This window comes from Gossypium raimondii, chromosome 8, assembly GCF_025698545.1.
Source record: "Gossypium raimondii isolate GPD5lz chromosome 8, ASM2569854v1, whole genome shotgun sequence".
NCBI classification, from domain to species: domain Eukaryota; kingdom Viridiplantae; phylum Streptophyta; class Magnoliopsida; order Malvales; family Malvaceae; genus Gossypium; species Gossypium raimondii.
Window position 1 is genome coordinate 4,551,023 of NC_068572.1, and position 27,388 is coordinate 4,578,410.

Here is a 27,388-nt window from a genome sequence, read left to right on the forward strand (position 1 = left end):
GTTGTTGTTGGATTCTGAGTCGACAATCAAAAGAGAGTACCTAACCTGCGCACGGAAAACAAAATCAAACGCTAAGTAAAACTCAGTGATATTTCTATAGTCCAAACATTTTAAGACATGATATGATACATGAATGCTCAAATTGAATTATATCATCATACTACTATCTAAACATACAATTACAAGATATCACAATTTCAATTTCATGCCTTTCATCACTTTATTTCATACTATACTCAATTTTCACAAGTATTCACCTTTAGTTGGTTTGAACATATATCTCAATTCACATCACTTGTTATATGAATAGCTTTGCATAGATCAATCAATAGTTTACTTATATTATGGCACAAACCAATCCACATTAAGCAACTTCACTTATTTGAATAAACACAAGTATATCTAACTCAAGAATATATCATATCTTTAAATGAATAAATGTATATACATAAGTAAATATAATCATATTTAGTAATACCTATTACCATCCATCTTAGATGATTCATAACACCTTGCTGTATAGTCCATTTGGTACATGACACCCGGTGCCTAGCGGATAATCTGCAAAAGAGTTTGCGCCCAGCGCTAGTTGGATAAACCGACAAATGTGTGCCCAGCACTAGTCAGATAAACTGACAGAAGTTGCGCCCAGCGCTAATCGAATATACTGACGAATAATCAGTGAGTCTAGCTCTAGTTGGATAAACCAACGATATTTGTGCCCAGCGCTCCGACGATATAAATAGTGAGCCTAGCTCTAGTTGGATAAACCAACAATATTTGCGCCCAGCGCTAGTCGGATAAACCAACGATATAAATAGTGAGCCCAACTCTAGTTGGATGAACCAACGATGATTGCACCTAGCGCTAGTCGGATGAACTGACAATATCAATTACTCATTCGCAAGTCCATAAAATCACATTTCATAATCTCAATATCACATTCACTTCAATTATCTATTAATCAACTCAATATCATATTCACTTCAATTATCTATTAATCATTCATTAATTTATTCCATAATGTCACATTCTAACTATTTATGATTATGTCAATATCCATTCAATAGAGCTTAACCAAACACAAATAAAAACATGCTTAAATAATAATTAACAATTAACTAATTAAATTAAGTAAATGACGTTTGAGTTTCAAGACCACAAACTTACCTAACATGTAAACACGAGATTTTATTTAACTCCAAACATTAACCAACATTATTCAACTTCAATCTCATCATTCGACATTACGTCTCCATATATAACATTGCCATACTATCGATTTAAATCTAATTACTTATTGATTCATTTCATAATGTCACATTTCATATATATATAATACACAATTTCTCATCTCATAATTTATTCATCTGCATATATGTAAATATAATTAAAATATCAAAGTAATAATTAAATATTTAAATTAAATAAATAGAGTTCGAGTTCAAAGACTAAGAACTTACCAAAATACGACAGAGCTAAGATTCGGAGATGACTACTCGGCGATCTTTTCTTTTTCACGGTTGATACTCAATCTACTATTTTCTTGATCTAAAATAATAATTTAGTTTAATTAATTAATCTAACCACTGAGAATATTTAAACACCAACAATTAACCCTTCTTAGTAATTTTTTTTCTTGAATTAAATACCAGCTAACCGAATCTATACATCACCCAGGCAGTCCCTTAATCACCAAAATTTATAGTTTTAACCATGCTATTTTAATTTTGTAACACCCAACTCCTTAAAGATAAATGCTAGCAAAATCATTACACAAAAACTATTTTTATCCACCTCCTTAACCAAATTCCCAGCTAATCGTACATATACAACTCTCAAATAGTCCCCCCAAACCTTGGCAATTTATTGATTAACACCATGTTATTTTAGATTTAAAATATCTAAGTCACTAGGGATTAATACAAACAACAATTACTACATAAAATAGCTAAATTACTCAAAAAAAAATAGTCATTCATCTACATTTTTCCAACACAACGAAATACATCAAAAACCAGTCCCTAAATTTATTATAATTTAGCAGTATAAGCCCTTTATTAGTTGGGCCTAACGTCAATGGTTCCAAAAATACAAAATTTACAAAACATGAAGACTAAAAAGTACACTTACATGCATTCAAAGTTAGTAACACAATAGCAAAGCTTTCTCCAAAGCTTTCCATGGTTTTCGGTAGCAACAAGAAGAAAGAAAAACACCCCTCTCCCCCACTTCTTTTCTTTATTTTATTTAATATCCTTTTATTAACATTTTCCTTTGTTTTATTAATAAAATAATAAATATAATATAACTATCATCTTATACATGATGATACTCATACTTTTCCACTATCAATATCTATAAAAACAATGGTCTATTTATTTAATAAGTCCTTCAATATAGATTCACCTTATAATTCAGTATTAATTCTTACTTTTATCACTTATTTGATTTAGTCCCTTTATTTTAATTAAACACTCTTTCTTCAAAATTACATAACCAAAAAATTTAATTCACTTCTAATATAACTCTGCAAATATTTTTATTAAATACTTACGAGTCCGGTTTAGGGAAACGAGGTCCCGATACCTCAATTTCCAAAATCATCGACTTTAGAACTGATACACTTGTGTCTTGTCTAACTTTCCAATAATTAAAATTATTAGACCAAACTTCAATATAATACTGTAATATCCTCGCAAATATTAATAAATAAGATTCACTGATCCTATCATAGGAAACAATATTTTGAAACCATCGTTTTCGACTTCATTGACTTTCGGATTGTTACAAATACTCAGTATCTAACTTTGGTCAACAACCTTACTTTCTTAATAGATTCAATAACAGGACTTCTACTTGGCACAAATGATTGGTAAAGTGAATTATGGGATTTTTATTCACTTTCGATCATACTTTCATCATTATATGATCTTATCTTGATATATTATCAAGGTTATTTCATTTTAAGCTTAATCTCTCTTTACATAAAATCAAATTTAAAAACGGAGAGTGAGTAGGGGAAGGGGAAAGGGAAGGGAGAGAGAAGATGGAGAGGGAGGGGATATTTTTATTTATTTAATATTAATATAATTCTTTTTATTTTTTTCAATTTTCTAGTTGAATTAAGGTAAATGACACTTTTTTTTAATGGATGTAACAGTAGGGGCCAACATTGGTTACGAAAATAAAGTTTAGGTACCTGTTCAACCAAAAAAAAAGTTTACGTACCTAACTTAATCAAAGGGCATAGTTTTAGGGCCTCTTGTTCAATTAAGCCATGAATAATTTAAAAATTATAAAAATATACAAAAATAAAAAAAAATCATTATTTTTAAAAAAAAGCATGAGATATATGTGGATTGTCATGCGAGCTGCCATGTTCGAAAACTTAATGTTTTTGTTAGTATTTTCAATTAAGAAATAACGTTTTGTCACTTTTTGAAAGGTTGATTGTCAAATCTAACTCTTATTAATTGGTTGATGGCCAAATTTAGCTAAATAATAATAATGGCCTAATTGACAAAAGATATAAATGTTAAGGGCTAAATTTATTGTTTTTCCAAATGTAAAAGACTTTAACGTGTAAAACAAATTATGAAAAAAAACTACAAATAATTTTACTTTTAAAAAAAAAATATTGTATTATGTAACATGTTGGTGAAATGTAAATTAAATAGTAAGGACTTAAATGAGAAATATATCATACTTCAAAGTCAAAAATTAATTAGACCTTAACATGTAAATATCCCCAATATTAAGGACCAAAATGAGAAATGTATCCTACTTTAAAAACGATATTAACGTGTGATTTCCACAATTATTAAAATAACAAAGAATTTGAGTTCGAATACTATTACACTAAAATTTGTGGCATGAATTATTATTTTACAATACCATTAATAAATTATTAATTTAATAAAATGTTAAAATTGATCTCTGAGTACATAAAATTTAGCAACAAATTTTAATTAAAATAATGGACCCACAAAATTTGTTGAGTTATGTCAACCTAATAAATATGCAACTTAAATTTGTTTCTTAATGAAAACTTTGCTATATACTGTACATACATATGATTTATTGTAGGCATCAACTTTCAAATTAATTTAGTATTTTATCATATCAATTATGATGTTGTTTAACTTAGTTTATATAAAATATAACATAAAATATAATAATGAGATTAAACAAATACAAATCATGCAAAAAAAAAAATACAAAATCATCAGCTTAATTAATGTTATCATTTTTAACATATTTAAGGGTTTAAATCCCAGCAATAATCATTTTCCTTTTTCTTAGGTTGGAAGTCTAATTTCCATGTAGGTTTGATTGAAAATCAGAGATGGGTTTGGATCCTCGGTTATAATTGTTATGTTGGAGCCTATTCAATATTTGATGCCAGATTTTAGGGGACTTTGGATGGGGTAATTCTTTTATAAGGACGAGGGTATGATAATGTGCCGATCCAATCTAATAGTCTAGAGGTGGTTAAAGCAATTCAAGAAGGGGTTTCAGTTGTTTCAAATTCTGCTTTGAGTATAGGAGGATCATTCAGGCCTTACAGCATATAAGATAATGGCATATAATACATATTCCGAGAGAGAGAAACTTAGCTACAGATCGTTTAGCTAAAATGATGTCTGACAGATAGGTTGATGTGCGAGTGTTTGTTGAAGCTCCTACGAAACTTATAATAGTTTTACAATATGATAGAATTAGTGGATTATGTGATCTTAATAATTTAAATTGATTTTTCTTTATTTTTATATAAAAAACACATCTGTCATATAAAATAATCAATAGAACTTAGAAATAAGTTTTCACAATACAAATAAAATAACCCAGTAAGCATGAAATATATTTATTTATAGTCAGATGCCTAGTAATATATAGCTATACTTTTGTGAAAAGTGGGATTTGATTTCTGGTAATCTTGGGACTATTGAATATATCCTTGTTCTTTTAACTTTAGACAACAAGTATAGATTGCTTGTGTGTATGATGAAAATCAAATCATGTACCTGACCAGTGAATGTCCATCCAACCCTGTTGATCTTTAGTCACCCCCAAGGCCTCTCAGACTGCATCCAAGGCATTCACGATGTTGTTATCTCATGGTGGTTGGTAACCATGTGTTCGGCATCATATCCCATCATGGAATCATATTCGTCGACTATCCGAGCCTTAACACTTCTTCCATTACCGTAAGTCTTAACAAACTTGCGACACCTTTTCGTCTTGTTGAACCATCCGATCTAAAGTGCCACCACCACAAATTCTTTATTGGAGTGATACTTGTTATCTTATTCAGACGGTCCACCGTCATCTTCGTTGCTATCGAAGCCGTTGAGAGTCAAGATCACCTTGGTATAGTTCGAAACTCATGGGGAACACTTGTAAATGTTGTAAAGCTCGCCTTCTTTGCAACAATTGGAGTCATGGTCTTTGTTACATCCCTTGGGGCTTGGGGGGGTTTTCCCTCTTACCTTGCCACTTGGTTTGCAAGTCATTGGATCAGATTCAACAGTGAAACATTCTGAAACAATCAAAAGGAAGCAAATGAGAAGAAAGAGAGCAGAAGAACAAGCCCTGTTGTTCATTTTGTGTAAGCTTTCTTTGAGTCGTTGTTAAATGTTATATGCTTGGGGTTTATATACAAATGTGCAACGCATGCTTCTCAAGACAGCTACCATGTAATTATTTTTAAGATTATGACAAGTTTACAATCGGTTTTCCGAGGGTTAATTCCAGTATTTACATTAGAAATATCGTAAGAGCAAAGCTTGGATCAGGTTTGCTTATTCATCTATGGAGGCATCTGTTGGTATTTGTATCAGACGATTTTGCCGTTTTAATACCAGGGTTTAGAACATTGTAAACTAACAACTAAGGGACAAGACAAGATAGCCAATATTCATGGTGATTTGGATGCCATGAAATGCAAATATATACTATATATTAAGGATTCTAACTTGAAATAAGTGGGTTTTTGTTAAATTTTGAAGAAATGAATATTTGAAATTTGATAGTGTGGGTCACTGGAGATTCAAAAATTATGATCATTAGAAATGAGTATTTGAGATTTCATGAATTTTTGGAAGGAATGGAAGGAAATTTAGAACAAAAATTTGTGGATTTAGTTGTAGAAGTAGATGAAGATGAAGAAAGAAAGGAATGAAGAAAATAAAAGAAAATAAAATTTTCACATTTAATTTAATTTAATTTAAAATATATGGTTAATTTTTAATTTAATCTATTTTATTTTTTAATTTTAATTAAAAAGTTATGAGTGGTAATTAATTATCTATAATAAAATACTAATTTACTTGAGAAATAAATAAAAATCATCATTTTACAGATTAATTATATTATTATGAAAATATTTTTATTTTTATATTTTATATAAAATAAATAAAATCCATACATAAGTGAGTATTGAACCTACAACATTATATATTTTAACTCTTTTATCTTTATCATTTCAATTAAAATTTCATTTAATTTTTATATAAATTACTTTTAATAAATATATTTCTTTTATATTTTCCTTCCACCCATAAATCTAATTATCTATAATATATATAAAAGCACCCGTTTGAGAAAACTTTTAAACTAACGATAATACGCTTTATTTTCCATCGTATTACTACATCCATATTTAAATAATTATATCATTTAATTTAGAATTATTACAGGAGGTTGCAGGTTTAAGTCTCGTCAGTTCCAATGGATACAATAAAAAAATACATCAATCGATCCCTTTGTTTCCTATCAAAGGGGATACAAATGACAAAATTTTATCCCCAACGATGCATTTTATTTATTTATTTTTCCTTTTTCCTTTTTTATATGTAAATTATTTGTAAACGGTGAGAGTGGAAAAGCAATCAATTGATATATCATCAAATGATTGCACATGGAAGTTGGTAGATTATCGAAAAGAAAGGGTGGAAAAGAATTCTTTTGATTAGGCTAGGCATCACTTTTTGTATTCAGTGTGGATAAAAGATCTTCTTATGTTTTACTATTCATTTCTCGGTGATGAATCATCTTGGTAGCTTAGATATTGTTATTCATGATATTGATTTGATTCGATGTTTTTATTCGAAATGAATCAAATCTCCTCGAGTAGGATTCGAACCTATGATCAATCAGTTAATAGTCGATTGCTCTACCATTGAGCTATTGAAGAACAGCAAGCGCCATCTATTTTCATTGTTCAACTTTTTGACAACACGAAAATTCTATTGTTCAACTCTTTGACAGTGGTGGCTTACCCTATAGCGGATGTTAGCAGTTCAAGTCCGCTTATCTCTAATTCGTGAACTTAGTTGAAACAAAGCTATATGATAGTACCCAATTTTTTCAATTCAACAGTTCAATCTATGATTTATCATTCATGGACGTTGATAAGACCTTTCCATTTCATTTAGTAGTACCTTAGGAAGGCATAGCCGTAAAGCAAAGTAAAGTTAAGAGCAATGTTCAAACGAGGAAAAATTTACGGTGGATACTAGGCACCCAAAAACGAGGAAAGGTTTTTTTCAGGGAAAATTATAATAATCACTACTTAATCCATTTCATTGTTGGGGCACTTGGGCTTTAGTATCGTATTGCAATAATTTTTTTTAATTTTTTGGGATAAATATAATAATCACTATTCATTTTATTTCATTTTCGGGGCACTTGGGCTTCAGTTTATTACTGCAATATTTTTTAAAATTTTTTGGGATAATTATAATAATCATGATTTATTTCATGTCATTTTTGGGCCACTTAGGCTTGATTTTGGGGCTAAATTAGCCAAATATGTTGAAAAAGATTACTTTTTAAAATAGGTCATTTTTTTGGGAAAATTAGGAAATATGTTGTTTTTGGAAAGAGTGTGTGAAAGTGCATCCAGCTGAACATGCTTTCCCTTAAAGTGTGTTCACTTGGGCACGCATTCCTCCAACAGTAAATTCCCAACATTCAAATTATAAATGGCTCAACAGTAACTTTTTTTCCTATATAAACCCAGACCATTTTCCACTCTTTTCACTCAAGTCCAATTCTCTTTATTCTCTCCATTCTCTTTATTCTCTCATTTCTCTCAATTCTCTCAAGATTAGTTCCAAATTTTCTAATAAATTTCTATAAAAATATTCTAGTTTTACTTTATTATTTCGTAAATTATTCATTTTAATTAAATTTTCACGAATGATAAGTTCTATTATTTGTTTCGACGACAAGCACATTTTCGCCTCACAATTGAAAATGGTAAGGAAATTTTTTATTAATTTTAATAAAGCTAATTTTAAAGTTTTAAAATTTTTAAAATTTAATTTTTTTTTGGATATAAATAGGTGAATGATTAGGTTTTGGAGGGTTTCATACACAATCTATCAAAGAGCGCACCTAATGTAATTTGTTTTCATTTGCAAGATGTTGGATTCTTACATGTGTCTCATATGCTCAAGGGCTGTAAATTGGATCCCACACTTATCAGCGCATTAGTGAAAAGATGGAGACCTGAGACACACACATTTCATTTTCCATACAGTGAGTGTACAATCACACTAGAGGACGTGGCTTTACAACTGGGGTTACCAATGGATGGGCGAGTCGTTATAGGGCCAATGATCATTCCCGATAGGGAGGACTTTTGCGTCGCACTATTAGGGAAGGTGTCGAATAAGTTTCAAGGTGATTGGATTGATATCAAATGGTTGGAAAATAATTTCGATGAACTTGATGAGCAGGCAATTGCCCTTGAAAAAGAACAATATGCCTAAGCATTCATCCTGAGGTTAATTGGAGGCCTTCTAATGCCCAATAAATCTCGAAATTTGGTACACTTGAGGTGGCTACTACATCTGGTTAACTTCAAAGAATGCAATCAACTCAGTTAGGGATCAGCCATGTTGGCCACATTGTACCAGGAGTTGTGTTGGACGACAGAACTAGATAAGATGTCAACCAATGGTCGTATGCTTTTACTGCAGTCATGGGTATAGTGGTGACTGCCATTTTTATGTCCCCAAGTCGAAACTTCTTATACATTCCCATTGGTGATAAGATAAAATTCATTTAATAATATAATTATCATAATAAATGTTGTTTATTTTTTATATGTTTGAATTAACATATTGTTTGAGTAGATGGAACTTTGGGCCGAGTTATGTGGGACTACTGAAGCAGCTTGAAGATGTCTGGTTGTTGTTATATAAATGCTCGAAAACCGAAGTTAGTTATTGAATTTTTCAAACATATAATAATTAAGTAATGATTTGAAATTTAATATTTTTACATAACAAAATTTATAATTGTGCACTACAGTTTAAATAGATGTCATATGTCGATCCGGCAATCGTAGAATGCATTTCGCCTGAAAATTTAGCCAATCAAAGTATGTAGGATGTGAAGGTGTCATTAGTAGTTTACGCAACGATGGAGATCCACAAATCCGATCAAGTGATGCGACAGTTCGGGTGGAGGCAAAATATTCTGCCGCCACTGCAAGACATTGAAGCACTGCACAAGTTTGATTTGCGAAGGGAAATCGACGAAAATTGACAAGAATTCCAAAATGAATATATCGACATTTGGGATCATAGGAACGATTTTATACCCATGCGTGAACCTTTTTCCGCACAGAAAATAACGACGTCTGCTAAGTACATCCCATGGTTTAGACACCACAAGAAGTCATATCTACTATCGATAGAGGCAAGGAGTAGGCAAGTTCGTTTGAAAAGGCTATGACGATCTCCCTGGAATCCTAGGTCTGAACCACGTGGCATGACGGGTTTGTTATCGACTCCAACCCAACAAGGGGATCCGATGTCTGCATCACATCCCGGTCAGTTCCCTTCATATTTTCTTCTTCCTTTCACTAACCTCATGTATTTTACACAAGCACCATACTATGCACCATCATAGAACCCTGCATCTATACCTCCTCCAGGTGTGTTTTTCGTGGCACGTTCGTCCCCAACATATTATGCCCCGATGACGACATTGATGCCGACATACCCGCCAACAACAACGATTTCGGGATATTATTCGCAATCAGTTTATGCGACACTTTACACTTATTCGTCAATAGTGTCACAAACACCCCCCGTGTCATTGTTTTACCAAGGTTTGAGTCTGGCGTTGCAATAAAAACTTTTTTAATTTTTCAATATAAATATAATAATATTTATTTTATTTCATTTTCGAGGCACTTGGGCTTGAGTATGGTGCTACAATTTTTTAAAATTTTATGAGATAATTATAATAATTACTATTCATTTCATTTCCAGGGTACTTAGGCTTGAGTCTGTTGTTGCAATAAATTTTTTTATTTTTCGGGATAATTATAATAATCATTATTTGTTTCATTTCATTTTCTTAGGTACTTGGACTTGAGTCTAGTGCAACAATAATTTTTATTTTTAATTTTCTAGGATAAATATAATAATCACTATTTATTTTATTTCATTTTCAAGGCACTTGGGCTTGTGTCTGGTGCTGATTTTTTTTTTAATTTTTCAGGATATATATAATAATCACAATTTATTTCATTTCATTTTTGGGGTACCAGGGCTTGAATCTTGTACTGCAACTTTTTTTTAAAATTTTTCGGGATAATTATAATAACCAATATTTATTTATTTTCATTTTCGGAGGACTTCGGTTTGAGTCTGGCTGCTACAATAATTCTTTTAATTTTCCAATATAAATATAATAATCACTATTTATTTTATTTTATTTTATTTTATTTTTTGAGGTACTTGGACTTGAGTTTGGTGTTGCAATTTTTTTAGTTTTACGAGATAATTATAATAATCACTGTTTATTTCATTTCATTTTCGAGGGACTTGGGCTTGAGTATGGTACTGCAATATTTTTTTAATTTTTTTGAGATGGTTATAATAATAACTATTTATTTCATTTCATTTTCTGGGCACTTGGACTTGAGTATGATGCTGTAAATTTTTTTATTTTTTTGAGACAATTATAATACATTATTTATTTCATTTCATTTCTGGGAAACTTGGGCTTGAGTTTGGGGCTGCAATGAATATTTTTAATTTTTTGGGATAATTATAATAATCACTATTTTTTAGTTTCATTTTGGTGTTTGAGTCTGTGCTACAAAAAAATTAAGAAAATTATAATAATCACTATTTATTTCATTTCATTTTCGGGCACTTGAGCTTAAGTTTGATACTACAATAATTTATTTTTAATTTTCACGAAAATCATAATAATAACTATTTAGTTCATTTCATTTTTAGGGCTTGGGTTTGAGTATGGTACTGTGAAAAAGTTTATTTGTTCGGGATAATTATAATAATAACTATTTATTTTATTTCATTTCATTTTTAATGAATTTGGGCTTCAACATGGTGCTGCAATGAAATTTTAAAATTTTCTAGATAGGCATTTGGGTTGGAGTATGGTGTTGTATTTTTTTGGGGGGATAAATATAATAATCACTATTTATTTCATTTTATTTTGGGAACTTAGGCCTGAGTCTGTGACTGCAATAATTTTTTTAATTTTCCGATATAATTATAATAACTTTTTTTTAATTTTACTTTCGATGTATTTGGGTTTGAGTTTGGTTTTGCTTTTTTTTTTTTAATTTTCCGGGAAAACTATAAAAATCACTATTTATTTCTCTTCATGTTCAAGGCACTTGGACTTGAGTATTATGGTGTAACAATTTTTTTTTTATGTTTTCGGGTATAATTATAATAATAATTTATTTCGTTTCATTTGCGAGGCACTTGGGCTTGGTCAATTGCTGCAATATGTTTTTTTAAAATTTTTGGGATAATTATAATAATAACTATTTATTTCATTTCATTTTCGGGGCATTTGGGCTTAAGTCTAGTGCTACAGTAATATTCTTTTTTTGTTTTGCGAGTCCACCTCTTTTTAGGCTATACAGCTTTGGCCATCTGGGCCTACCTTGATTCTCTTCAAACTATATTAGTAGTCATCCAATTATGTTTTTTTTTTTTGGTCACCCAACTATTAATAAATTTCTTTTGTGGTCACCCAGCTATCTTGGTTTTTTGGGTGTTTTCATTTTTTATGTTAGCTCATTGGTGACCAAAAAGACAAAAAATGAATATTTGTATAACATTTTTATAACTTTCCATAGTTGGGAAACTAAAAAAAAATTTACTAATAATTAAACGATTAATTTGTGAATTTTTATAATTTGATTACAAAAAAGGAAAAAATGACATCTATGTTAGTTTACTTAATTTTCTATAATATATGAAGTATTCTATATCATACACATTTCATATTAGACCCAAAACTGAAATCCAAGTAACAATTTTATCAGGCCCAATAAAGGCCCATAAGTAGTAGTTATAGGCCCAACAACTCTTAATTAATTTCTTCCTTACTTTTTCCATTTCTTTTTGTCGTTAAACGAATGAAAGTAGAATTCAAATTACAACTTTGAAGAAATTAGAATAACAGGGCGAAACAAAAGAATTTCTTCAAAACGTTTTCTCTTTCCAGAAAATTCACGCCAAAAAAGGAATATACATGTATTCTCTCTCTCTCTCTCTCTCTCGATTGATTTTATATTAACCGATTTGAAAATTTGAGGTTTAATCTGCTGTTTTCTCGAGAAAATTCTCTTTCTCTATTTTTTTTTTTAGTTTATTCTTTCAGCAGGGGTGAAGAGTTGAAGTCAGAAATCATCTTTTCTGTTTTGTTGCTTTTCGTAAGCTTTCATATATTCTCAGATCTTAGGATGTTTCAACTTTAGCTTTGTTTCTAAATGCTATGAACTTTATTTATGTTGTTCCAAATCTTCCGAATAAAGCAATAAATTTAGTTATGAATTATTTTCATACACTTTTTGAACTTTGAAATTTCATCATATATGTACTGTTCCATAGCTGGTAATGACTTTATTGACTTAGGATTTGATACTGACTTAGGATTTGAGTTGATGGCGAGGATCAAACCACAAGCTCTGCTACAACAAAGCAAAAAGAAGAAAGGGCCAGCTCGAATCAGTGTTACAACAATTATACTCTATAGTTTGATTGTAGTTGTGACTGTGTTTTTTCTCTATGCTACGTACAGACATTGGTCTCAAAGGTGAGTTGCAATTTGTGTATTGGCTATAATTGGAAATAACAAGAATGAGATTTGGTGCTGCAATGTTTGTAAATTATATTATTTTCTTGAAAATAATGTTGATTTATTTGTTGTACTGCATGAACTGCTAATTCCAGAGAAGGAAATCTAGGAATGGAACTACTTGTGGAGAATAAATTAGGGTTAATGTTTCTTATTTGATGGAATTTGACCCAGTTTTCTTGTCTTTAGGTCAAGAACTCAAGTTGAGAACAGGCAATCAGTTTTTAAGGTACACTCTTCATAGAAATTTGTTTATTTATTCTATAATGGGTTTCTTGATAGTCTTTGCCCAATATCTATATATCATCCTTTTAGGACATTTCAAGGCTACTTTTTGCTGTTATTGTTTGCAAATGTATCCATAGTTTACATGCTTTACATTACGAGGAAGTTCTCCTTTTGTTTTTATTGTTTCTTCGGATCTTCTATATTGACTGTGGCTGCCTGTGCCTGGTAGGGTGACACTGACAGCTCTTTCATGGATTCGAAGAAATCTGATCTCCCTGGATATGCTGTAGGTTTCCTTACTTGCCAAGCTCTCTTTGATTAGTACTTTATGCCCAAGTGAATAATGCCTACTCTTTGTTGTACTTTGCCTGGAATGTGCTGTGCTTAGTTTTCCTGGAAACGATGTTGTAAAATGGAACATGAATGATTGACTTATAGTTTGATTTTCTTTTACTGTGCAAATAACTTGCAGATACTTGCTTCTCTGAGTACATGAATTTATTAAAAAGACATTAAGAAACAATTTCTTTTTTTATGCTATTAGTTGTAATTGCAGCATCTATTAAGAAAACATAAATCTGTAACATGTCTCTTAGGAGAAAAAGAAGCCTTTCTTGTTTAGACCTTCCTTAGAGTATCAATTTTATCTTACAATCTTAACAGGTTGGCTGGGATGTTCACTGATTAATTGATCTTGGCTTTTAGGCTTGTACTTTTAAATCCTATTTGAGTTTTATCCACTGACTTGACTCTTTTTCCCCCCTTCTATGACTAGATTTTAGATACTGCAAAAGGCTCTATAACTGTGGAGCTCTTCAAGGACAGTTCTCCTGAGGTTGTTGATCAATTCCTTGATTTATGGTAAGTAAGTGTAATGATGGATTTTCTTTATGTAGAACTATCATAAAATTCAACAAGGTGAATATTTTGTTGGAAATAAGGATATAGATAGAGCTGATTAGATCCTGCTTGTGGAAGAGTCAAGAATACCTTGACTCATTTTCTATATATCACATTCCCCTTTATTCAGAATTACCTTCAGCTTTCTGCCATACATATCGAGAAAGCATGAAAAATTTATCAATATCATGTTAATTAGTAGCCATCATGCTGAACGTTTGGTTTAAGCTGCAAATCCATTTTAAGGATTTAATGTAGGAGTCTCCATCTAGTTCATGTTCTGTTCTAACTCAAGTTTAGCCTTTCATTTATTGTTTTATCTGGCATCTTTGGGCATAGAACGGTTTGACCATTTGTTTGTACTTTCAAGTTGGTGTGGGTGATAGATGTGCAAAATGCATGGTTTGTTGAATAATTGTATAATCAAGCATCTAACTCTAGGAAGTGCTCGATTTTCGTTCTTTTCTTTTTATTTTTAAATATACACCTTCCCTTCCTCTAGCTGAACATGGTGTGCATCTGAATGTTGTTAACCTGTGTAAAGGAACAAAATGTGCATTCAAAAGTCATCCTCACTATCATGAATCGATTTATCTGCAGTCACAGAGGGCACTTCAATGGAATGCTTTTTCGCCATGTGATAAAGCACTATGTTATTCAAGCTGGGGATAGTGACAAGCTGGAAGCAGCCGAGGACTGGACTTTGAAAGGAAAGCATTACAGCCAACTTGATACCAGGTTAGTACATTGGTGATTAAACTAATTTTGCCCCATTACTTTACAATCCTGTCAAAGGGTAGGCAATGCATGCTTTTTAGTAATGTTGTGATGTTCTTCCAGTTTGAAGCATGAAGCATTCATGCTTGGAACTTCTAAGAAGAAGCGTGATAATGGAGCATTTGAGCTTTTCATCACAACTGCACCAATTCCAGATCTAAATGAGAAGCTTATTGTGTTTGGGAAGGTCGTTAAGGGAGAGGATATTGTTCAGGTAGCAAACAAACTTCAATTCCTTTCCTTTCTTCTTCTTTGGTTACTAATTACATATTTCATACGATCTCTCTTTCATGTGTGTCATGTACCTAAGAAGTTGCACTTAGATTATATCTTTTGTGTTTTGCAATTTTTTTTGCTCAGGAAATCGAAGAAGTGGATACAGATGAGCATTATAGGCCTAAATCTTCAATAGCGATCCGCAGTGTGACTCTGAAACAAAGCGTCTAAAATCAAACACAAGCAAAGAAGTTTTTCACCACTGTCATTCCAAACATAGTTTCAGCGCCATCAGTAAAAATGGGTCAGAAGAAATATAGTGCATTCCTTCTTGTACTTTATATCTTATTGTGGCTGGCATTACTCAAGGTCCATTGGCCAGGCTTCTTCGAAATTAGTGTGGTTACACTTTTGGTTTTCCTTTTTCAGCTATCATACTATATTGTTTTCATTTCTTCTCTTGGAATTTGTTTGTCTGTTTTAATATGCTAATGGACATTGTATTTGTACTCTAGTATAATCAGGTGGATAAGAGGCAACTTACAAGTCCAGTTTCTGGTCGCCATCCCTTTTTCTTGCCTCGTGTTTAGGACCCTGTGTCATGATGCTCATTTTGGTAGATCAATTTTTTGGTCTGATCTTATAATTATCCCAAATTAGCAGCCAATGATAGGCGTCAGAATCAACACAATGGTTGTTCTACAGAATCTTGCAATACTCGGCAAGTACCAATGCCCAGCCATAGTTTCAGGATTGATCTCCGCTTCCATAGCAAGTCAATACGACGTTTCTTTACTAAGGCAACCATGAAACTCGCCCGAACCCTTAGTAATGAAAACAAGTTCAGGTACCTCAATCGTGTGTTCCCTGAAGGTTGGATTATAAAATTGGGGAAATTCAAAGGAATAAGAATGATGAAATGTCCAAAGGCATAAACCATGTACAACGCCTTGATTCAGATTTCCCTACTTCAATATCATTCTGCTTTCCAACAATCAAACGCCATACAGACACTGTGCACTAGGCAACGCACTGTATGCACCAGAAGCACAGGTAAAGAAAGAAAGAAAGAAAATAGAATACAATCCTAACTGGTATTTATGACCAAACAATTTATTACAAACTAATTAATTTGTAGTCATCCTTAAAGAAATAGCATCTAAACCTAAATTTAAAGTTCAAATCTCAATAACTACAAATCCTTTTAACTTATAGATTGTGACATTTCTTAGTAAAGAAAACCTTAAAACTGTCTACAATATCTTTCCCATAATTGCTTATGGGATAATATCTGTACCGATATCAGTTCTACCATGTTTATGATTGAAGATGAATGAAACTTTCCAAGTTAGACACAAGTATGCTCAAAATTTTAAGACTTTATGAATATGCAGTAAACATGAATGTCCGACACAGATACTTCAAGAAAAATGAAGAGTCACGGTAGCATAGATTTCAATTGATCAAGCATATGTGAGATCCATCAATCACAATTCTTTCTTCTTCTACCTTTTCCTCTTATGATGATAACATTGCTATTTGCTTTATTCATAATAGTCAAGGAATGGCTATGCAATTTAGTGTCATTGAAAGACCTATTCTTCCGAAAGATTACACTGCAATTACTTGAAATTGTTATCAACTCTATCAACTAACTAAAGATACTCCTCAAACAAGAACAGATGGAGAAGGAAAGTTGGAGAAATATAAATATGCAGAAAATCAAATTCTAGAACCAAAATAAGAAATACAGACAGGACCTATAACTGAATAAAAAGCAGAAAGAGGACTTACTAAGCATGATAATGATACAGATAAGGTTAATTCAATATTTCAACAGACAAATTTCCCGTTTATGTAAACAGCATCATCAGTCAATGTGTGGAAACTAACGGTCCCACCCAGAGGGCCTTCGCCTTTCTCTTGGTCTATCTCTAGAACTGTCAAAAAAGAGAGGTTAAAAGTATGAGTGTAATCAGCATAGAAGTTTTCTAAAAAAAACAAGAAAAGCATTGCAGAATGGCGTCGTGAAATTTCAGTTGAAGAAAGAGAGGTTAAAAGAAACCTCTCGGAGCTCCTCTGGGTAGTGTTTTCTCCAGTATTTTGTGAAGTGTTCAATCCTGATGTAGGAGCAGTGCTGAATGAAGTGGCCATTTGAGACCTATTTATATCTCCACCGATGGTACCGCCAGATACAAATCCAGATAAAGTTGGTCTCCTGATACTTGAACTGTTATTGAAGCCTTGACTTGGAGGGTTTGTTGAAGCAGCAACAAAGTTACTCTTCATTTGTGCCATCATGCCAGTTTTGAGAGAATTTACGGCAGCATTTCGACTTTGAACAGCCTGAGATGAAGCATTACTGGATTCTGGATTATATCCAATACCCATACCAAAATCAACTCCACGCACACCTCGACCACTCCCACCGCCGCCCCTTCCTCTGCCTTTCTTCCCACCTGCATGTTATAGCACACATCACTTCAGAGTTCAATGCACTTGCATTTTTGTTCTTCACAAAAGATAAACAATTGCATGCATAATAACTACAATGGTATGTCAAAGAGAACCATACCTCCTTTTCTTGCATTACGCTTGGACCTAAATCTCCCATCCTGTTAATAGACAAGGCAAGTATCGGGACAAAATTATCATACACATACATCAAATCCGAAATCTACAGATATCAAGAATGAAGAACTAGGTAACTTTAAAGGATAGTGCCACCAGTCATAGCATTGTTTCAGGAAACTGGAAAGAAATACAGAAGACCACCAAAGTCGAAGCGAGAAAAGGATGGTATCCATCACTTTCTAAGAACTTCAGTGAATGCCATTGACTACAAAATAAATATTAGTTGAAGCAACAAGCAACTGAGTTACCTTCATAGCAAGATCCATCAGTTCCATGGAAACATTCTGCCCAGCAGCAATTAAACTATTTACCAATTCACCAGCAAACCGAGCCTCCTTTTGAGTTATCAGAGTATACGCAATGCCATCTTTGTCACCAGCACGACCTGTTCTACCAATACGGTGCACATGCATGTCCATGTCCTTTGCAATATCATAGTTCACAACTGACTTAATTGACTTGATGTCAAGACCACGAGCAGCAACATCAGTTGCGATGAGAACATGGTAGATGCCAGATTTAAACATTTGTAGAATTTCCATTCGAGAAGCCTGATCTTTGTCACCATGAAGGGCAGCAACCTTAAAACCCTTACCAGAGAGCTGAGATTCAATCTCATCAACAGTAGCTTTCTTGGAGGCAAACACCAAAACATCACCCTCATCAATCATTCCAGGTAGCTTCTCGAGAAGCCAGGGAAACTTCTCAGAGTCAGAAGGAATTACATGAACATGCTGAGTAATATCCTCATTAGCTGTTCCCACCTCTCCAACTGTGACTCTGATTGGGTCACTGAGAACTTCCCTTGCTAACTTTTCAACTTTGCGGGGCATTGTTGCTGAAAATAGTAATGTCTGACGGTCAGGTCTTATTTGGCCAACAATGGACCTTATCTGAGGCTCAAACCCAAGGTCAAACATTCGATCAGCCTCATCAAGTACCAAATAAGTCGCTCTCATCATTGTCAGTGCCTTCATTTTTAGCATGTCTATCAATCGACCAGGTGTAGCAACGACTATCTCACATCCTGCCTTAAGTTCCTTGAATTGATCAAGTTTGGACATTCCACCATACACAGCAGAGGCACGTATCCCATAGGCTTTTGCAAATTTCTTTGCTTCCAAGAAGATTTGGTGTGCTAGTTCTCGGGTAGGTGCACATATCACTCCAATTGGACCTTCCTCCTTCTGAAGTTCAGGCTGATCCATAATGTGGACAATCATAGGAAGCACAAAAGAAGCAGTTTTACCGGAACCAGTTTTTGCTATACCAATAACATCCCTCCCAGAAAGGACAATAGGTAAGGCTTGGCACTGAATAGTTGTTGGCTTTTCATACCCTTGTTTTGCAATAGCACGCATTAACTCTGGTGCAAAACCACAGTCTTCAAATCTCTTAACAGGTCTTGGGACATCAAAACCAGAAACACGAATAGCCAAACTCTTTCTGTATTCAGCAACTTCCTGCTCACTCATTCCTAGAAAAGGGATTTTTTTGAAGAAAGAAGAGTTTAGACTCAGAGCAAGCTCAATGAAGAATATCCTTATATCATGAAAAAAGTGCCACATTATAAATTTATAAGCAATAATGACTAACAGAGTCATGAAGTATATGATTTTCAATAAAATGCCAATAATCTCCTAGGATCCGTGGCTAACCTAAAATAAATACCATAAATCACTTATGCCTCTAAGTTCTAAATCATATTTAGATTTCACACTCTATTCTAACTTTATAAACTTGCTAGTATCCTTTAGAAGATAATCATGTAATTAAGCTGCATTCAGATAAGTATAAAAGGTTGCATACATCGCAATTAACCAAGCCATAGTCAAACTGCAAGTAATTGTAATTATCCAACTAATATCATTCATAACCGAATAATACCATCCAATATATATGGTTTGTTTTTTCTTCTAGTTCTGAAGATCTTAAACTCATAATTATCAGATAATTTGCGATATCAGTTACCTGAAATTGAGGCCTTCTCCTCATAAAAATCTTTATTAAACGGTTCATACTCAATGGAACTGTGATCAAGGGCTGGAATCGGCTCGATCTTCTTCTTGTCGACAACCACGGGATTATCATCAGAATCATACTCCAACAAACCCGCATCTACAGCCTTGGCAGCGGCATAAACCTCCTCGTCCGAATCATACCCAGCACGCAAAGCATCCGCCGCTAATGTCAGCCCAACATCCTTCTTCGACCTCAAAAAACTCTCCACTGGATCATCCTCATCTTCATCGTCTCTATACCTCTCAGCCTTCTCCTTGGGCTTCGGAGTCGGCTTCGCTTTCAAATCCTCCTCAATACCTTGCATGAAGGCGTCGAGAGGGTCGATTTCGTCATCTTCCCCTCCGTTGCCATTGCTGGTGGTGGGGTCATTGGTGTCGGCGTCGTTGGAGGTATCGTTGTTATCGGCATAATCGATGTCGTCAAGGTCGTTATCTTCGTAGTTGTCGTGGGAATGACGAGAGGATGGAGGGACATAAAGGCGTTGAGGAGCTTGGGATCGCTCGAAGTTGTAGGTTGATTGACGGTTTATCCCAAACCCTTCGAATCCGAATTTGCGTTTCGACATGTCTGATCCTTCTTTCTCTTACCAAAACCCAAATTTCATAGGGGTTTTGCGAATTTTCTTTTCCTAATTTAGAAATCAAAACAATAAACACTGCTACTTTAAATTTGTAATATCAAGCTTATGTTTGGATTGGAGTAGGAAAGGGGAAGGGAAAGCAAAGCAAGGAAAGCTTTTTATTTTACAGTAAATTTCACTCAAGGTCACTTAAATTATTAGTAAATTTACATTTTAGTCACTCAACTTCAAAAGGTTACAAAATGGTTACTAAATTATTCAAAATACTTCATTTAAGTCGTTGAGCTGTTAAACTCGTTGTTTTATGGTCTTTTCTGTTTACACTTTCTGTAACAATCGAAAGCTCTCATTCTCATTCTCTTCTATTGTTCAATTTTTTTCATGAAACTACTTTGAATATCATAGATTTATGTACCAAAATCCAAACAACTTTCATCCTTGATCTCTAACACTGACCATCAAATCGAATTGGATCTAAGATATGTTCTTCTACTCGTTGATGGATACTAATCCACTGTACTGATCATTAAATCGTCGATTGAAACTCACTAGCCAAACTTAAATAATAATAATAACTCAATAGCCTAATGACTTAAATAAAATCTTTCAAATAGTTTAATGACCATTTTATAACTTTTAAAAGTTGAGTGACCTAAATGTAAATTTATTAATAGTTTAGTGACCTTTTATTTATTTAGATATATTTCTCTTATCTAAGGTAAACAAGGGAAATTGGGTTTTATAATATATATCTCAAAATATCCTCCATGTCCATTTTATGGTATATGAATATTAATCTTTTGAGGATCGTTGTCTTCCTCTTTCAACAATATCATAACACTTTGTTTAAAATTGAATATAGTAAAGCAACAAAATTTATCATTTCTAAAATTTGTTCAAAATTACGTAATTATTGAAAATTGAGTGTTTGAAACATGGTTTTAAATAAATTTTAAGGGTTGTTGGTGTAAATTATCCTTTTTTATTTGGATAAACTTTTAGTCCAGGTAAGGAAAATTGTATGAAATTACTATCTCCTACTTGAAAACTTTTTTTCTATTTACATTACTTCAATTTGGGCGAAAAGCCAAGAAAAAAAACAAAACTTTAGGATATAAAGGTTTTTCTTTTTCTTTTTGTCTTTTCTTTCAATTATAAATAGTTGTAATTGTAAATTTTCATTATAATTAATGCTTTCCTTTCTTTTCTTTTTGAGTTATTCAAACAAAATGATTAAAGTTATTCCATTTTCTTTTCTTTATTAATTTTAGGGCAAACTGTATAGGTAGTCATCTAATTATTGGTAAATTGTTTTTGGTCATCCAACTATGAAAATTTACAAAACAATCACTTAATTATTAGACTTTTTTCTCTTTTAGTCACTAGTGGTTAAATTCTTAACAAAATATAACTATAACTTGGCAACTTTTAAAATTGGCATAATAGAAACTTAAACCCCAATATTTGTACATTGTGTCAATTTAGTCTTTATTCTAAAAATTAACCTTCAAACATTTACACATTGTATTATTTGATCTCTTTCTTTTTATATAGTTTTACTTTTATTTGTAACATTGAGAGTTAGTTTTATTTGTACAAAAAGAATGGGAAAAGATAAAGATTATTGTCCCACCGGAAAATGTTAAAGGTTGAGGTGCCTCCACAATTGTGGGTATTAAATTAGAAAACCATCTGTTTAAGTGGGTTCTAGTGTAAATTAATAAATCTGATAGACTGCTTGGCAAATAGTTAGATTTCAATTGCTTGTTTTGTTACATTTGAACCGAGTTTTCTTTTAGTGGGAAACATTATGATTAAGGGTATTAATAATACTAGTCGACTTTGGATTAAGTGAAACAGTAGTGGAAAAATTATATATAGGAGGATTATCTCATTCCAATATTCATTTTTCTTTTTTTTTCTTTCTTTCTTTCATCTTCTTCTTTAGATTGTTCTGTAAGAGAGAAAAGTTAAGAAGTAATCTGCATGGAGGGCGAAAATAAAGTATCAACTTAAGTGATTGAGAGTTTAGTAAATTGTTATCCAAGAAGGAGTAGACTCAGGTGATAAGGAAAAACTAAGCAGGTGTAACTAGTATCAGCTTTCAAGTATTTTGCTAGTGAGTTTCTAAACTCAAACTCTTTGTGGTTGTTATATATATATATATATATATATATCAGCATTGTGTTGTTATATTGTGTTTGGCTTCATGTTCTGCTAATGATTAGTTGAATTATGGTGAGATTGTTTGTTGTACAATTGAAGTAAGCAAAATGATGATTATCAGATGCATGTTTGATTGTACGTATCAGTTCGTTATTTTGTTAGGCTTTCACTAGTTAATAATTACTGAAGTAGTTATCATTGAAATGATTCGCTAAATAATATGTTTGGTATGATATTTGTGTTATTAATAGAATGATCAGTTGAATGCTTGTTATATGTTTGTCATAAATATGAATGATATGCGAAGTATGGAGGGATGTTTTGGCAGATAAAAGATGAAATGTCACATTATGCACTTTGTGCCACGTGTTATTTGACTTTGCAGAGGTTTAGGCAAATTGTACAAAGAATGTATATGCATGGTTTTCAACTTTACGAAGGTTCAATTGGACTGTATGGAGATATATGTGCACAAGCATATGAAAACCCTACAAAGGTTCTATGTAAGTAAGAGACTCTGCGAAGCCTAAGGCTTTAAGCCTCATATGTATAAGCAAGTCAAAGGCCATGGCATATGTAAGTTATGAAAGTCCAACGAACTTGATCTTTAAGCTTTACATCAAAGTTATACATGAGATTTCTCCATACGAAGTTTGGGACAAAGCCTACATGTATGAATCCGCTTTGTTCATAAAGTTTCTTCTGTGAACCCGTAAGCATGAATCCTCCACATTTATGAAGTTTTTTCTATGAATCTGTATGTATGTAAGTATTCACTTATAGATCCACATGCATGAGTTCGCCATATGTGAGTTTGCATTCATTAATCTTTTATATGAATTTATATGTATGACAGTCCGCTGGATTTATCTTTATGGTTCAAGCTATGATAGTCTGCTGATCTCATTCTCATGTTTCAAGTTTAAGATATCAAATAGACTATCATTTATAAGAGTCAGTATAGACTATTATCCAAGCAAGAAACCGCATGGGCTTAATATTATGTTCAAGCTACGAAAGTTTGTATGAACTAGTTATATTAAGTCAAAATCGCAGGATCTTCTTCACTTTGGAGTCCTTCAAGGACTATCGAGAGTCTGTAGTGACTATCCGCCAACAAGTGTCTGGCAACAACTATTATTTAAAATGAAGTTCACAAGTAAGAAACCATCTGTATGAACCTACGATTATGATTTAGTTTATAAAGGTGAGTAAGTAAGGTTTGCAGGTATATGTTCGCTAAGCTCAAGTCCACATATATAAAACTTTAAGTGTAAATCTGCATGTAAGAGAAATTCTCCAAGTGTGAATCTCTATGCATGAGCTTTCTCAAATTAATTCGCCGTAAGTGAATCTGCAATGACAACGAACGCTAAGGTAATTTGCGTATGTTCTATTGGCAAAAAAGGTAACATTCCATCTTGCAGGAAATCAGTACAAATGGGTAAATAAAAATCAATCCGTATTGTAGCCTATAGCACGACCGATAGAAATGGTGAATTGTGTCGATGCAGAAGGTGTATAAATTCTCATGATGAGTTAGCACAATGAAGGACAAGAGTACGTCAGGAAGATTGTGTGAACCTTACTTGTGCAAGCATTGTCAAATAGGAGACCAAACCCCTGACGTTCTTACTTATAATTCATAAATGGTATATTATATTGGAAACTCATTGGGTCCATTTGAACTTACTTAGTTTTGTTATGTTTTCCAGTTATGATGTTTTATATAAGGAGCTGAAGAGGGATCAAGCCAAAATTCGTTCAAGCTCAAACGAACCTATGTTCTTAATGTGTAACATGCATATAGTGAGGCGACCTAGAGGTTGAACCTCAAGGTCTGAATCTTTGTAACAATGTTTGAACTTGATATATTATATATTCCTTGGCGAGTAATTATTTAAATGCAGCAAAACCATTATTGTTAATATTTTCATAAGTTCATGTTAGTAGCTTAAGCTAAGAATTTGTAACGGTAGCATTTTAATTTGGCAGACCAACCAAATTAAACATGTTAAGTTTTTACTGATGATAGGTGAACTAAGTCATGTATGATTAAGGAAGCATATTTGGTTGATTTAGTTGTGTTAGTTTTTAAAAGTTTGTTAAAATTTGTTCATAGTTTATTTCAGTGTTGATGTGACACTTTGTATCTAGACCTGTCAATCAGGTCGGGTATAGAGTGTTACAATTGTTATCTTGGATTTTTTCGTGTTTCTACTTTGATATATTTCTAATCAAATTTAGATGATAGGATATTTTTAGCATTTTAGGTGAAAGGGTTACAAAGAAAGACAAAATTTTAAAAAAAAAGGACCAAATTATACAATGTATAAACATTGAGGTTAATTTTTTTAGAATCGGTACTAAAAATGTATAAACATTGAGGTTAATTTTTTTAGAATCGGTACTAAATTGACATCGTGCATAAATGTTGAGGGTTAAAGTTACTATTATGTCAATTTTAGAAGTTGTCGCATCATCTTCCTATCAGCCATTGACCAAAAAGAAAAAAAAATTAAATAATTAGGTGATCCAAAAGAAACTTACCAATACTCAGGTGACTACAAGTGTAGTTTACCATTAATTTTAACTATCCAAACAAAGTAATGTATAATGATTTATTTTCCTTAACTTTCCTTTATTTTACTTTCTTTTCCTTTATTCTTCCCTTTACTACTTTTAATAATATCAGCCCTTGTATTATGTATATATTGCATATTTAGTTTTGTACTCTAATCGATCATTTTAGTCCATGTACTTTTCAAAATTTAAAATTCTAGTCTTGATCCAAACGTAGCCAATCTTATGTAGCAAACATATTATCACATGTGTAATGCCATGTTAGTTCACTATTTCTACATAATACTCAGAAAAAAATCACTCCATTTTAGTTTATGGATTTAACGACAACTGGATTGAAATTTCAAATTTTGAAAAAGTATAAGATTAAAAATGATCAAATTGGAAAATAAGGAACAAATCCACAACTTACACATAGTACAAGACTAATAGCAAAATTTGACCAAATGGCTTTAACTTCTATTGTTTGGGTTTGACTCTAATTTCAAAATTCAAAAAATATAAATACTAAAATTAACCAAATTAGAGTACATGAATTAAATCCATACTATTGAACGCATAACCCCTCTCCAATCCGTAAATAAAAGAATATAATGCACTTCAATGCACTCAAACCCACGTTCTCCTACATTGGTAACAATGCTCATGCCAACATAATCTATAAAAATTTAAATGTTAGTATTTAATAGAAAATGGTTTTAAAAAATCTCAATATTCCTTATTGCAAAGAAAAAAACACAATGGCCCATTGGAAAATTAACATTAAAATGAAAAATGAAAAATGAAAAACAACCCTTCAAAGAAATTGTAAATAAGATGAAGGGTTAGCAATCACTAATAATGAAGGAACCATTAGAGGCTTTTAAAATGAGAGGATATAAATACATAATATCCTCTACTAAGGGCTACAAATCAAACTTATAACTTCAAGGCCTAATCTCCTTTCTTTACTCTAAAAGTGGACCTTATCGACACCAATAGCTAAAGTATTGCTAATCATCTTTCGTATCGCTGAATCCATTTGTATATTCGGCGATTTGATGTTGGCTTCTAGAAATGCATCCTCACAAGTTTGTAAATTCTCGATATTGGAGCTTAATTCCATGCTTACTTGGTAAACGTCATGCAAAGAGAGAGCATCAAGGACTCTCTTATCGCTATCGAGGATGGATTTGTAGTTATCCAAGCATGTTTCAAGGCAAGAAGCAGTCATTTTTTGGGTCGAGTGATCTTGCATAAGTTTCATAGCCTTGTCTATGGCTTCCTTAACCTTGTTATCCATTGCTTGAATCTCAAGTTTGAGGACAGATACGGGTTCTGCAACAAATTTACTATGACCTAGGAATGGAACAATATTTGATATACACTCTTCAGGATGGTCAGTGTCTTTACAGATTTGCTGAAGCCCAGGGTCAACATTATTGGTAGGTAATGTAGGTAATTTATTAAATGTTTGGTCCATTCGAGTTCCTGAAGATTTGGAAAAATGAACATTAAATGCTGCAGATGGAGCTGAAGATGATGAGTGAGAAAAAGAGTAATGATAGGAATAAGATGGAGGGGTAGAGGCAGAAGTAGAGAAGGAGAAGAGACAGGAAAGGGAGACGAGGGCCAAGATTAAATGGTTCATCCCCATGGTCTCTTCAGTTGGATAATAGAAGAATAAGAGGAAAAGCTTGATTGTGTTGGGGAATGGCAAATAGCCACAAATTTAAAGCATTTTAAGGCAATGGTTGTGCATGGAAATAGCAACTCAAAGAGAGATGTGCCACACAATCTAATATTAAGATAATTGGTTCTCCTTTTATTATAATTGCTTACATTTCGATACTCACTTTAGAGGAGTGTATACAGTGAATTTTTTATCAATTGCCATATTACATGTAATTTTGTAATAAACAATATTTTAGTGGTAAAAATACTATGGAGTCCCTTATATTAGGGTTTAGATTATATTTTGCTCGTTCTACTGAAAAATAAGTAAATTAGTTCATATACGTTAGATTAATAAGTAAATTAACCCTTTTGTTAAAAATTGGTTCATGCATGTCAACACGAGGTATATCGGCACATCATATGTATGTGTCGAATTATTTGTTAGTCGGGTTTTACATTAAAATATGGATGAAATTT

At 32.5% G+C, this 27,388-nt stretch overlaps 3 protein-coding genes and 1 pseudogene across 5 annotated transcripts; 1 reads left to right on the forward strand and 3 right to left on the reverse strand.

The window, feature by feature from the left end:
• Positions 1 to 5,019: 5,019 nt before the first annotated feature.
• Positions 5,020 to 5,606, reverse strand: LOC128042960 (putative ripening-related protein 1; annotated as a pseudogene).
• Positions 5,607 to 12,409: 6,803 nt separating this feature from the next.
• Positions 12,410 to 15,821, forward strand: LOC105790420 (peptidyl-prolyl cis-trans isomerase CYP21-3, mitochondrial). 3 transcript variants are annotated; one of them, XM_052634283.1, is made up of 9 exons: positions 12,452 to 12,545; positions 12,660 to 12,724; positions 12,945 to 13,107; positions 13,339 to 13,378; positions 13,607 to 13,663; positions 14,153 to 14,238; positions 14,878 to 15,015; positions 15,118 to 15,268; positions 15,415 to 15,821. In XM_052634283.1, exons 3-9 carry the CDS (start codon positions 12,956 to 12,958, stop codon positions 15,499 to 15,501), a joined length of 711 nt encoding a protein of 236 aa, XP_052490243.1. In that variant the 5' UTR covers positions 12,452 to 12,545; positions 12,660 to 12,724; positions 12,945 to 12,955; the 3' UTR covers positions 15,502 to 15,821. The 3 variants fall into 3 exon arrangements, with proteins under 3 accessions (XP_012473455.1, XP_052490243.1, XP_052490242.1); XM_012618001.2 differs by lacking the exon at positions 12,660 to 12,724 and having other exon boundaries at positions 12,410 to 12,545; XM_052634282.1 differs by having other exon boundaries at positions 12,506 to 12,724.
• Positions 15,822 to 16,835: 1,014 nt separating this feature from the next.
• On the reverse strand, positions 16,836 to 20,644 carry LOC105790419 (DEAD-box ATP-dependent RNA helicase 24). Its single transcript, XM_012618000.2, has 5 exons — positions 19,876 to 20,644; positions 18,153 to 19,381; positions 17,846 to 17,885; positions 17,336 to 17,729; positions 16,836 to 17,210 (listed from the first exon to the last, which is right to left on the reverse strand). Exons 1-5 carry the CDS (start codon positions 20,489 to 20,491, stop codon positions 17,159 to 17,161), a joined length of 2,331 nt encoding a protein of 776 aa, XP_012473454.1. The 5' UTR covers positions 20,492 to 20,644; the 3' UTR covers positions 16,836 to 17,158.
• Positions 20,645 to 26,207: 5,563 nt separating this feature from the next.
• On the reverse strand, positions 26,208 to 26,891 carry LOC105793079 (uncharacterized). The gene has a single exon (XM_012622015.1). The coding sequence runs from the start codon at positions 26,889 to 26,891 to the stop codon at positions 26,208 to 26,210; it is 684 nt and encodes a 227-aa protein (XP_012477469.1).
• Between the last annotated feature and the right edge of the window lie 497 nt (positions 26,892 to 27,388).